The 13,977-nt window shown below is 40.3% G+C and overlaps 1 protein-coding gene across 2 annotated transcripts in view; it reads right to left on the bottom strand.

Annotated features, from left to right (window-relative positions):
• Positions 1-13,977, bottom strand: part of PCSK5 (proprotein convertase subtilisin/kexin type 5) — a 1,065,339-nt gene that overhangs the window by 54,512 nt on the left and 996,850 nt on the right. For both annotated transcript variants that reach the window (XM_086961287.1, XM_086961288.1), the window contains exons 13-15: positions 6,445-6,581; positions 2,460-2,603; positions 48-150 (exon numbers count right to left, since the gene is read on the bottom strand). In XM_086961287.1, coding sequence (XP_086817413.1) covers positions 48-150; positions 2,460-2,603; positions 6,445-6,581 — 384 coding nt within the window. The remainder of the gene's footprint in view (positions 1-47; positions 151-2,459; positions 2,604-6,444; positions 6,582-13,977) is intronic.

Raw genomic sequence — 13,977 nt, 5'->3', positions numbered from 1 at the left:
ATTAACGAAGCAGCATTTACCATTGCAGCCCCTGTGCGAGATCTTACCTTGTGTTGTTTTTAGCTTTGTAGTAGAAGTGAAGGCAGTCGTTGCAGAAGCGTGGGCCAGCTCCATGGCACCCTACATCACTGCATTCTGCATCACACGGACCTTAATTCAAAACAGAAAACAGCTTCTTACTAGCGGTCACTGTATTGCAAAACTCAAGAGCCAATGCTGTGTTAGCTTCAGGTAAGTAAATATGTGTTTAAGGAATGCACAACGCCTGGAGCAAGGAACAGCAGGCAATGCTGAAGATTGGAAATTTGTAAACCAAATTATGAGCCAGTAACAGGAAAACCTGAAGTCTAACGAGAACCATTCAACAGGAGCGTGTTATGCGCAAAGCTACACGAGGATACAAGGGTAAGGAGAGACCAGAAGCAAACATGTGCTCACCATTTCCTGAAAGCAATGTGAAGATTGGTCATTGAAACTCTCAAGCTCAGGGACCGTGCTTTAAAGTCAAAGATAACTTTATTCGGTTCATAAAAACATGAGCCATAAAGATAAAATATTTACAGCCATTAAAAAAACAAAAATAAAGATATTAAAATCATTTCAAATGGATTACATACACAAATCCTGAATTACCATTGCAACTCAGTTTCCTGACGTGCCAAACAAAATGAACAGACAAGACAACAGTAAGAAGCTGTAATTACGAGTAAATGTAATCAGGTATTCATATAAAAAATTACACTTATGATGAGGTCTAATCTTTCTGGCTTGCAATTTTAAAAAACAGATAGAATGAGAGTGTAATTGTTGCAAGAAAGAATGGCAGGTATGCACTGGGTAAATACAGTTTTTTTTTCTGTAAATGGGTTAATAAAGCATTTCCTAGGAACAGTTAAAAGCCACAACAACAAAAATATGAAGTGTTGAGTGCATTGTTTGGAATATCCATCAAAGGGACATACAGATAAGGTATCCTTCCACGAAAAAAGTGTGGGGAATGCCACTAATAAATGTGCTATATTTAAACGGAATCTAAGTAGAACAAACCAGTGTTGAATGTTGGAAACCACTGTGAAGTATGGTTGAATACCAATGTGCGTTATGAGGGATGCATGTCTCACAGAGACGTTTTGCATTTCCAAGACCTTTCTTGCATGTATACTGTGGTTAATCAGTAATATTTTTAGAACTCTTTTGCTTATATCCAGCTTGTTTTCAGGTAAATCAAAATATTTTGCAATTCCCATTTCATAAAACGTTTCCTTAACATACGTTATCCAAGGGATACTCCTTGCTGCATCTAACTTTAAGCAATCAAGTGATTTATCTTTTGAGGCTAGCCACAAACTTGGTCAAAATTACATGCCCTAGGAGTAAAGGGGTGTGTTTAATATGATCTACAGTAAATGGTACACCCAATGCTTGACTCCGTTGAGAATACACAAATTGCACATTTGAAAAAAGCATTGGCACCTGCATGCACCGCCATTGAGTCTAGGCCAGTATGCTTGAAAATTATATTGTCATGTTGCATTTGTCATGAAATAATGCTTACACATGCATTTTTAGGATCCTAATTGTCTCAATTCTTTTAACTACAAAGGTATAAAAAAACCACTAATTTCACTTATGTTTTGTATACACAGTACAAATTTGCCTAGACATCTTTGTCAAGTACTTGTAAGGAAATGTTGGCATGAACTGCTCAAGATCAACGGGCAACAACCTCCTCAATCACACTAAACATGATGCATTAATAGACGTGGGGGGTGGTGCAAACAGATTACAGACGCATTTGACTGCAAAACATCCTTGATTGAGCAAATCGGGGTCTTTTGGCCAATAATTTCTTGAAATAATGCACGGATCATCATATAGCTTTACCAATAGGGTATGACTAGCATAGTCTAGTCTTACTGCATTTTTTTATTTTTTTTATTAAGAACTTCATTGATTTTTTTGAGCATAGATAAACATCGAATCTGATATAATCTCATAATTGAAAATTGGTCACCTTAAAAGGAAAGCATTTTGTAACCTTGCCTACCCATGTACCGATAGCAGTCTATGCATTCGAAATGTTGAAAAAATTTCATCATTGTCCTCGATATTCCTAAGTTTATGCAGGTATCCTCGGGCCAGAATAATTGGTTCCTCCATCTTAGTGCAGTTGCTGACTCCCAGTATTCTGCATTGCTTTTTTTTAGCCAACACAGTTCTTATTCCTAACATTATCTTGTCGCCACCAATACCACACAGATTGACCATGATACCCAATAATGCTATTAAAGGAGATTCCTAAAGACGCTGTCGAAACAGCACTGAGAACATTAATAAATTCCCTTTTGCTGGTTTGGTCACCGGATATTTATTGCATTCAATATACATAATATATCAACATAAAGAGGCCATAATCTACTAAAAGAGGAACAGTGACAAAAAATTATTACTTTTCTCACCTCCATACTCCTCCAAGGTGTAGTCATCGGACGGCTCTTCCACTGGGCTGGAGCGCACTCGCTCCACTTTGGGGAAATCATTTCGTGAAGAGTAGGGCTGTATAGATGTGCCATAGAGAACAAGAGACCACTCTTTCAGTTTGCCTTTGAGTGAACAGAAATGCCAAAGGTTACAATCTAGTGCAGATCTAAACCTAAGCAGATGACAACCTGAAATGAATATCTGGTGTTAACCATGGCTAAAGGGTGGAGAATTTCGGTTGAAGGCGAGGAACGGGCATACTTGGGTAAACTACATTAATAAACCAATATTCACTTTAACTATTATTTTACATCTGCATACAAGTTCTCATTTGTAGCCACTCCATAAATGGGTCTATATTTAAATCGTGCATTAAATGCAATAACAGCATTGCTAAAATTAGTTTCGTAGGGGTCTTCTGTGTTTATATCAGCTGTTATGTTGTAGGAACAATGTTAAGAAATTGAAAAACTGACATGCTCTTTTGGCTATTTCTGTCACATAAGTTGTCATCAACGAAACTATATAATTAAAAAAATAGTTTTGAAGCCAAGCTAGCAAAAATGCTGCACACAACCATTGAGGTATCCCCTGGTATTATTAGCAGCAAAAACCTTCTAGAAGTCCTAGCTTGTACCACCTCCATCCTTTGCATATCTACTTCAGCATTTAGTTAAGATACATGTACTTTGCTTCTATGAGCTCTACAATATGTGATCAAGTATCCCTTGCTGTACATTAGAAGGATATTGCACATCACCGAGGGGATCAAAGACCATGCAGAGGAATTAAGCCAAAGGTCAAGTTCCTTTAAAAGGTCATGGAACTCAGAGTGACTGCTGTACTTTTAAATGTATGGCAGAGGTTATGTTATTCCTTAAAATTCAGTCACAACATCACCCTGCCCCAGAAATTGCTTAAATCCTTGGTCTCTTGCTCTTTCCTATAAACGTTGATACAGACATCTAGAATAAAAGGAACATGTTGTGCGAAGGTTAAACACATCCAACAGCAGTTTGTATTTTGTTGGATTAAGATATTAGAATTTGTTTAATGTAATTACATTACAATGCAAAGACTCAAAATGTGTAGAAAAAGGCAGGGATATTCTATTTGTCCTGTGATGATGTTTGGTGTTCCAAAAAATAAAAATGTTGGTGTAATTATAGTCTTTCTACTCAATGTTAGTTTTAAAAAAGCAGATAAAAATGAAAAGTCAGATTTTGTTGAAATGCTTAAGCTGCAAATGTAGCTATGCTCTGTGACCTGCCTTTCCGCTTGCCTTCTGGCAGGAGGCATTATGACATCGTAACTCAACTATAATCACTTATTACAGTTGAGCATCCAAGTCATTTCATTATTACAGGTGAGTAGAGAAGTCACATGTTCCTGTAATAAGAAAATTAGGGACAGGCTTGTATACAGGGATTGCAAGCTCCTGAGATTTATATATGTGATAGAGTACCTCCTGCCATGCATTCTGAGGATATCGCAAGTCACCAAGGAGTTTTGTGACCATATATAGAGGAACAAGGCTTAAGGCAGAGTTCCTTCAGAAGGTCATCAAATCTGCATGACCTTCAAACTGTGGCACCAAATACAGTACGTTGTATTTTGCAACAGTGATGCCCATAAGAAGATGGCCATATTTATTGATTATGTCAATGCTTCCGTAAAGTGAGTTAGTATAGCACACAGTGCCATCAAATGATAATTGGCTAATTTTAGAGATCGAGAACAAATATGCAAGATTTATAACAAGGATGTTAATCAAGTTTCGCAATTTTCACTTCTAGTGAGGAAGCAAAATACATGGGGTCAGATGTAGGTAATCCCGATTACCAATTCTTAAATACCGAATCATACCGATTCGGTATTTAAGAACTGGCAATCAGGATGTAGGTATATTTACCGAATCAATTACCGAATCGGTAAATACCGATTCGGTAAAATTACCGCATTTACAAGGGGGACAGGGTGTCACTTTGACACACTGTTGCTCCCCTGATTCTGGCTTGTGTGCAACGTGACACACATACATGCCCTTAGGGCATGTATGTGTGGCACAGGTGTACATGCACAGATGTGCATGTACACAGGAATTCGTTATTTATCATGAGATAGTATTTCATGGTAAATAACGAATTCTTAAGGGCCTGTGGCACTATTTTAAGTGCCACCTACATCTGGAATTACCGATTTGGTAAATATACCGAGTCGGTATTTTACCAAATCTGTAAATTTACCGATTTGGTAAATTTACAGATTCGGTAAAATTCAGGCCCCCTACATCTCAAAAACCAATTACCGGTCGGTAACGGCCGATTTAATTGGCGACCTACATCTGGCCCATGATGCCATGCTACTGGTGCACAACTCAAAGATTAGTTAGATAAAAGCCTAATGTTTAGTAAAGGAAGCGGTATACTAATACATTATTATCAGGGAACGATGCACTATGTCTTCTGGTCTGAAGTTTCACTATTTAATCTGCCAATGGAGGACCGGACTAATAATATTTTTCATAAGATTTAGCTAAATATTTTTCTCTTAGTGAACACGCTGGTATCCTGAAATTCAGCTTCTAGTAAATGAATCGCTTATCCCGAGAGGTACAAAGTTAATAAAATACAATACACCACATTCTTTAAAAACACAAGAGCACTTTGCCCTCTGAAGTCGATGCCAGATGCAAAGGTTCCTGGGACAGACACGAAAATGGCCAGATTCCCAAGTAATTCACACTCTGTCCTGTTAAGTAGTCACTGCGGCAGAGAGGGTGCTCTTTTCACTCCTTGAATTATGTCAGCACAACCGAAGAAGCGGAAGGGTTCAACACGTGACATGGCAGGCTGTCCACAGAGGCACAGTCTCTTCCTCATGAGTCAGGAAGAGAAAACAGTATATCATTTCAGAAACCATCTTTTTTTCAGACGCTAAATGCTGTATTTTTTTCCTGGAATCCCAAAATTCCACTCATCGACGAGATGACAAGTCCTATCCTGAGTGTGCATTGTGTGGGAGATGAGGTGGATCGCAGGGCCCCTTGGGCAGTGTGTCGGCTGCATTGTTGTCATTCTTTCAAGGAACGAGGTCAGCTAAAACGGGTGCTGCAGGCCCGGCAAATACCTGCAGCCACTAATAATGCTTTGAAGCTGCAATGTCCCTCACAGACAGCCCTAGACCAAAACGAAAAAAATGTACAGCAAGAACCTGAAAGAACGCACGTCACTCCATCCTGTGAGCTAAGAAGACACTGCGCCCTCTGCCCTCTCATCTTGTCACGTAGTAGTCTACCATGATAGCTATATTTAATTAACTATTGAAACCTGCTCCCTAATGCAACAACCCAACAAATCAAACATTAGCAAAAACGCCAAAACTCCTGTTCACCGTTTTTAATTATTTAACAAGTTTACCAGCACCTCAATCTCATATGTCATTTTCACATCCTCATAAGTGTGATGGCATGAGAGAGTTAAGCACAATAGAGGCAGATATTGTCTATGCAGGGTATTGTGTTGGTTCTGCTCAATCTTTCTCTATAAGGAGAGATGTATTGTTGAGAAGGGAGCTGCATCAATGCCGAGTTTTAATATATCCTAGGCACAGTGCCGTTTTATCTCCCCGCACACCCTGGAAGAAGCACTTGATGTGATGTCCTTTCTGCATTATGGTACAATTGGAGGTTCCTATGTTGATGGTGCTCTATCAGTCACCTAGTATTGCACTACTGTAACACAAGCAAGGAGAAAAGCAATGGCCTTATGTATAGTGGGATATTCTGCCCAAACGTGACGGATAGCCTTTCCACCGTATTACAGGTATATAATGAACTTGTAGACAGCCGCTGGGACATCTGACAAATTAGTCACAGAGTATCTGATCCACCAAACTCTAATTAAAGGCCCTAAGTCAGTTTGCAAATCTACGAAGCTCAAATGACATGGTTTATACCCATACCAGGAGTCTTGACATTTCGCAGCTGTGACGGGGTATCATAAACTTCCAAGATCCAGTCGCCGGATGCTTTCTCGCCCCAGCAGTGAGTGGTCATGAACTCCCAGTTCTTGAAGCCCTCCGTGGAATGATCAAACAACCTGAGAGAGTGAAAATTGGAGAAGAGATATCCTTTATAACATTCAATTTAGTGGCCATCTATTTGAAAATGTATGACAACTCTATTTATGCAAGAGATGAAATAGCAAGAGGCCCTGACAAAAGTGGCAATGCTGGAACACTTTCTTTGCTGGAGCATCCCTGCGACCCATCACAAGTGAAAATTACATTTGTTGAAAACACACTACGCATGTCTCCTCTGACGATTTCCTTAAGCTGTAATTCATTTACTGTATGAAAATACAGAGCCTCACCATTATTCAGCCCATTGAGGGGAAGGGGGTTGCCAAGAGCAAGTTACTTACTTGTAACACTTATTCTCCACAACATGTGCTTTGACCACTATCTTAAGTGTCAAAATGCAGTCCTCCTTGAAAATACTATATTGGGGAGCAACTCTTATACAAGCCCTCCCAGTTTAAAAGAGAACATTACAAATGATATGTCAGCCAGCAACCGGTATTATACAGTTTGTTGTATGATTCATACACCATTGATACAATTGCAGTCAGACTTGGTACTTCGTGAAACACAAAATGTACAGTAAACCTGAGAAAGGAGTAAGTGCCCAAAACAGTGACATTCGGATAGGCGTACATACAAAATAATTCTGACTTCTGATTGTTAAAAAAAATGTTTATCACCAAATCCCAATCCCATTTTCAGCATGTTTGTATTCCTGTTTTGGACACTTTTCTTGCTACATCTACAGTACATTTGTCACAAACTCTGTAAACTCAGCATTAAAGCCAAATCGAAAAAGGATTTTCGGAAAAGGTGGGTTTGCAACAGTTTTTGATTTTTTACTTTTGTGTTTCCAGAAGTTGTTTATGTATTAAATCAAACTGTCCTCCCACTTGAAATCTTCTATTACAACACTTATCAAACTGTTATTCTTGTTCTGCCTTCAGCGCGGAGTAAGTTTTAGTTATAGTCTTGAATGAGAGTCGACTCTGCATTGACTCTAGGAATCCTGCCATTCTCATTCTCCTAGCTCTATTGGCTGCATTCAGCACTGTTTCCCACCCTTTTAGTTATAGTCTTGAATGAGAGTCGACTCTGCATTGACTCTAGGAATTCTGACATTCTCATTCTCCTAGCTCTATTGGCTGCATTCAGCACTGTTTCCCATCCTACTCTGCTTCATAGGCATATGAAGGCAGGCGTGGGAAGCCATGTCCTTGACAGAGTCCAATCTTTCCTCAAGAGATCCCAGGCAGTCACTCTTCCTTCTTTTCAAACTAATTTTAAAAATCTGCAATGTGGCTCACTCTTTTCTATTGAGTTATTTCAAACCAGGGCCTCACTTATCTGAAGGACATGTTCCATAAAAACGTCCCTTTTAATAACCTGACATCTTCAGCCGCTGGTCTCCTTATTGTCTCCTTGTCAAATAAGCATTTGCAATGCAATAGGTTTCACATTATTATAGTTTGAGCTATTGGCATTGCTAATAATAATGCAACACCAATAGCTCAAACATTTAGTAATGCAAGACCGATTGCACAGATACTATTAGGCCTTCGGTTGGGGGGAGAGCGGGGGAGGGTTGCTGGAACTGCCTCCCTCAGCCCAACCACAGGGGCTGTAAGGTTTGGTGCGTTTAACGGTGGTCCCACAACCCATTTTCTTAATTTGCTAAGGCACAAAAACCTATTTTTTGTGGAAGGGTGTGCGGAGGTGCACAGTATAATGGGTTGTCCTGGTGTGCACCGGTGCAAAGGTTCTGTGATGCTTTCTATTTACGTGTGTTAGGGGTGGGTGGGGTGTTTGGTCAATAAATCTTAGTGCCTACCCATCCTGGATTTTCTTTGCTCATTATTTAGTCAAAACTGGCCATTCCGAGAATGCATGAAACACAGTCTCACAGACAAAATTGATATCTGTTTGTCACTGGCTCGCCTGGTAAGTCTAGCCAGATAATCTAGAACAAACTAAATTAAGAGGATGTGTAGACTACTGGGTTGATATGTGATCAGGAGCTTTGAGTCTGGTTCAAATCCTGTCTTTCTGACCTCACTGAAGTTTGCTTTATTATGCAAGTCTCTACCATCCCCTCCCACTCCACACACACACAAAAAATGTCTCTGTTCACGTTATATAAAAAATGTAAAGCACCTAAGATGTGGTACAGATTGCCGTTCGTGGTGCGAAAAAAATAATTCCATTAGCCCATATGAGTTACACACAAATACTAACTTTTTTATACTACAATTTAAAACATATCGTCTTATAAAATTCATCAGGAGTGCATTAGTGGGCACAGCGTCTGGTTCACATTGCCAAATCATTATTCCTGCTCCAATAAGAGAAAGTACCTACAACCGTGCTCAGGGATTGGGCTTTGGAGGTTTGAGAAAAAAAAGCTTTCACGGCTTCTTGGTCGACTTTGAAGGAGCACAAAAGGAAAACCAAATGCTAACCAGCTCCTAAACAACGCCACAACACGCAAAACCACAGAATGTTTACATGCACTGTGCAGATGAAGCGAAGAGCGGTTTAAAGCTCAGAAAGTCTATTTAAAGCATAGCAAGTACTCTCTAGTGCTGAAAGGGAGATGTGTAAGCTTTAGAACCACCCCAGGTAAGTTCTTGGGACTGTAAAGTATGTGTAATGCAGCATCACAGAATAAAGTTCGAGGATTGTCCAAAGAGAGGCCTGAAGTAAGGCTAGTGTCGGGCCCATGTAGCTGAACCAGCTCTAAGGGTGAGCTTTGCTTGTCTGAATTGTAAAAAGTTAGAAATAAATAAAGGCAGCTCATGTTTGTGTGTTACATACAATCTCAAGACAAGGTGGTCAGCCACACTGCACTGTGGTTTTTTTTGTACTTTTTTTGTATCATGGGGACAAGAGTGGGCTGCCAGTTCCTGACCTCTGAAAGATGTGATCACCCGAGCAGACCCATGTGCAGGAGTGGAGTCTATAACGTCCTACAGTTGTCTCTAATGGACAAGTCATACCGTGCACCCCTAATGCATAAATGAAAGCTCCCATGCTCATGAGGCAGAAATAAATATCAACATGCAGCTATATACAGGTTCAGGAATTGCAAATAACATGAATTTTGCCAGAAAAAAATTCAAGGAAAAGAGTCGTAGGAATTTTGAATCAAAAAGTAACTCCCCCTGCAGTACTCTTTCACGTGCTCTTTTATGCCTTTGTGAATTGGCCTCAATACATCTAAACTGGGAAAAATTGTATATTCATATATGCTAAGTGCAAATTGAAAGGAGTCTGTCCTAATTGCACTTCTGACAGAAGGAAGTTGGACATTCTGGGATGGATGTAAGAGTATGTAAAGGAGTGCTGCTGAAAGACTACTTTATGTATTTATAAATGTGTGTCAGTCTTAAAGCGCCCTAAAACAGCAAAAGTAGAAATCTGGAGCAAACACTAACTACATGACAATGAAAGGAAACAAAGAGCGTGCATTCGAGTGCCCATTCCCCACCCTTCTCAGATGTGCAACAGGCTTGGGTGGGAAAGGGGGAGACGATGCTCCCCTCCACTCTGCCAACAAACTGTCTGACATTAATCACTGTCAAGGTGCTTTTTTAGTGAGCCCTGAAACCTCCCTAAGAAGAAGATTTTGAACTTACAGTGACAAAGAAAAAAAGCAAAAGCAAGCAATGAAGACAAGGGAAACATAGTTATTAGATGGCAAGATTAAGAACTAGGCGGCAGTCATTCCAATGAATTGGAATTAGTCTGAGCAGGATACAAAAAGCCACCTTCTTATTCTCGTGTCCCTGTTTTGCAAATATCTATATTAATTTACGTGATGTGGGAGTCTGTAGGATTAAATGCGGCTGAGGAAATCCATCGGGAAGTCTTATGTTAAAGGGAAATCAGTTAGTTACAACAAAATGACAATATATAAATGTCCAAAGGTAGTGGGATATTCACTCTGGGCTACTGTCAGGTATCACGCTCCCTGGACGTGTGGTAAAGTAAAATGTTGCTCCTGCTGCGCATCAGCTGGCAAGCGTAGATCATCCGTACCGGTGCTAGTACGTATTTTACTAACTTTAAAGGAACAGAGACTTCCGAGACCCACGTATAATCTAGGGACTCAGTGCCCCGTGTGTAACCACAATTACTGCAATATTCAGAACCATGGACATATTTATGTTGAACAAGTAACATACATCCAACAAAACTTCCACATGCCTACAAACCCTCCACATGTCAACAAAGCTACCACGTGCACACAATCAATCAACATGCACAACAAAGCCCGGTATGCTATGCAAATCGCCCATATACCAACTAAACAAGCACACCCCATCTTCACAAATAATGCTCGCACATCACCCCATCTTCACACAAATCCTACAAAGGCACACAAACCACCCGCTGGCACAACAACCATTTACATGCCCAAACCACTCGCATACAGAGAACCAACTAGATGCCCAAAAACAAGTCACATACACAAACGTTTTGAGATGAAGCACACATCAGTGCATGCACACAAACCATCGACACAAACGACCATATGCTAACAAACCGTACATATGCACATGAACCTACTATGCACAAGCGTCGTAAATCAGACATGCACACGTACAGTTCAAAAGAACACAGCAACATACATCTAAAGAGCACACAGACGAATAAAGTATCCTTATGTACAGAAATCACGCATGTAATCACAAACTGTTTATGTACACAAGCCATCCGCATGTAGCACAAGAAACACAATCATACACACAACCACATGCATACAAAGAAACTAGACCGCGCACAAACTACAAGACAGAGCAGATTTGTTAAAGTAAAATATTAAGTTATAATATAACTAGAATACAGGTTTCGACAAATGATGGATGGATAAATGAATGGATGGATGATTGATTTGAGATGGATGAGTTGGTGCATAGACAACGATAATGGATGGATGGATTATTGTCCAACGAGACGAAACCACAAAGTCTCAGAGAAGCAAAAGTGTCCAAAACGGGTTGGGTGTGCTTGACTGTAGGATAACCACTATTTAAACCAGCACCATTTAGTCTAATTGTACGTATACATATGATAAGTGACTACCCTAAAAATGGCATAGGTACCAACCCAAAAACAAACTGAACACTCTAAAGTAGATGCAAAGCAGTGAAGACATCACGAAAATCTCACCGCGTTAATGGTGGGCCTTGTTACATTTACTCGATTAATTGTTTATAAAAGTGTGCAAAAGATCCCACTTGTGCTTTCCATTGGTTCACCTGCATAATTAGTGGGGATGATGTGGTTATTGTAAATTATGGGAGCGTATTCACTGCCATTGCATACTTTCTGCGAATTATGGTCTTATAAACAATGAGTTTATGAAAACCAACCCTGCTGCTGGATTATTTCCACGCCACAAATTGGCAGATGCTGCAGTGCATTTTGTTTTACGAACTGGAATGTATAACCGGTGTATTGTGTAACTCACGTGCTTCTGAAGGTTGACACACTGCCTACTTCTCCCACAAGTCCTTCATTGTGCTCTCGATAGAGAGAGCGTTTCTCATGTCACAAGTGAAATCACTACTGCGACCTTGGTGGTGCGCTTCAGGCATTGGCGAGGCAAGGAAGCGCTTTTAGAAAAACAAAAGCACTGAATCGAAACCAGTGGTGTGCGCGCACCAAACAGAAGCGAGGGCGGGAATCGAAACCAGTGGTGAGCGCGCACCACAGAGGAGCAAGGGCTCCTGTTGTCTGTGCCGGGCTGATGCGCGTAACCGGTACCAATGGGAATGGGCATAGCAAAGGCGAAACACGCGCCCGCCTTTGCCCAATTGCGTGCTGTATTTTTATTTAAAAGCATGCTAAAGTCAATTGCAGCCGCTGAAAGCAAAACCACACCCACAAGTATATGTTTAGCTTTCAGAACCCCTATATGATGTCTCTCGCTGCGCGAGCAGTACTGCACACTGCAACACTAGGCGCAAGACCTAAAAACATTGAGAGCGGCGTCTGATGTTTCCAGTAGGACTGCCTCTTTTTGGAATAAACTTACTTCATCAATTTTTTCTTTGCCATCATATTTGGCTTCCAGAAAACATCTGAAGGTGTTTCGGTTTTCTTTATATTTTTTATTTCCTTACCATATCAATAATTTCTGAATTTCATGCATGAGCGCCAGGACTCTCAATTCGGGTGGCAGTGGACAATACAAAAGAAACAATCAATCAACATTCATGTGTGTGTTTCAAAGGGAAGAAATGGAGGACAAACAGACTACACACACACCACAAGCTAGAATTCTGAAAACATCCGACTCCCCTCACTGAAGGATTGGAAGAATGTGTGGCATACCATATGCATCTTGGATAATGGACAGCATCATATATAATACAGACAAAACTAGACCTAACAGTGGGACCTTATCAGACTCAGCACCTAACAAAAAATTAGCCCCAAATAATAAATATTACCCCTCCGGATATCACTGGGGTACATGTGCCAACCGAATAGCACCCACTGTTACAATGCCTGTTCCCTCCGGAACTTAGTCAATTAAACATAGAAGCACAGGTGCACCACAACATATATAACAATAAAAATCGATATAGAGTCCAAGTTCCAATAAGTCACAGGAGTAGAGGTTCCTCAGTTAGATCTTTTTATTTCATTAGATAAATAGAGCACAATACAGCCGACGCGTTTCGTCCCAGGATGGGACTTCTTCAGGGCGCTAGAAAGGAAGGAACTTGATCACATGACACGCCCCAACAGACACAGCATACTTAAAGTGCTTTGAAAGCCCAACCAGCTATAAAAAATGAACTGACCGGCAGCATTGTGCAAATGATAAACATAAACAACAGACTTAGGCAGACATCGTGTAAATATGCAGTAAATTTGTTTTGTAGCGTTGTTGACTCTGGCCTGCTTAACCTCTTCCATGCTCATGACAAGGTCAACTCGTCATGGGTGTTACCTGCGCTGTGCTTATGACGAGTTGACCTTGTCATGAAACTATAGTATTCAAGCATTTGCAGCACAGGAGGGGAAAACCCCTTAGCAGCCAAGGTGTTAAAACATATTATATATATATATATATATATATATATATATATATATATATATATATATATATATATATATATATATATATTATGCTTCCAGTTCGTCGGGTAATTGTACCCGTAAAGGATGACAGCACTCGCAGGGTAGATTCCGAAAGTTTTATTCGAAACTTGGATTCCGGGGACACAGACGTGTTTCGGCGCTTAGCCTTTGTCAATATTTGCACGAAACGCCGCAGCCACCATTACTTTTTTATATACAATTACTACGGAAAACACATTGTCAGTTTCCGGGCAGACAATACAGAAAACGGACCGTTCCACATTGCGCAACATTAACGCTGGTAAAAAAGGTTCCGCC

Source organism: Lissotriton vulgaris, chromosome 3_1, assembly GCF_964263255.1.
Source record: "Lissotriton vulgaris chromosome 3_1, aLisVul1.2, whole genome shotgun sequence".
Classification (NCBI taxonomy): Eukaryota; Metazoa; Chordata; class Amphibia; order Caudata; family Salamandridae; genus Lissotriton; species Lissotriton vulgaris.
This window is presented reverse-complemented; position numbering and strand designations above follow the sequence as displayed.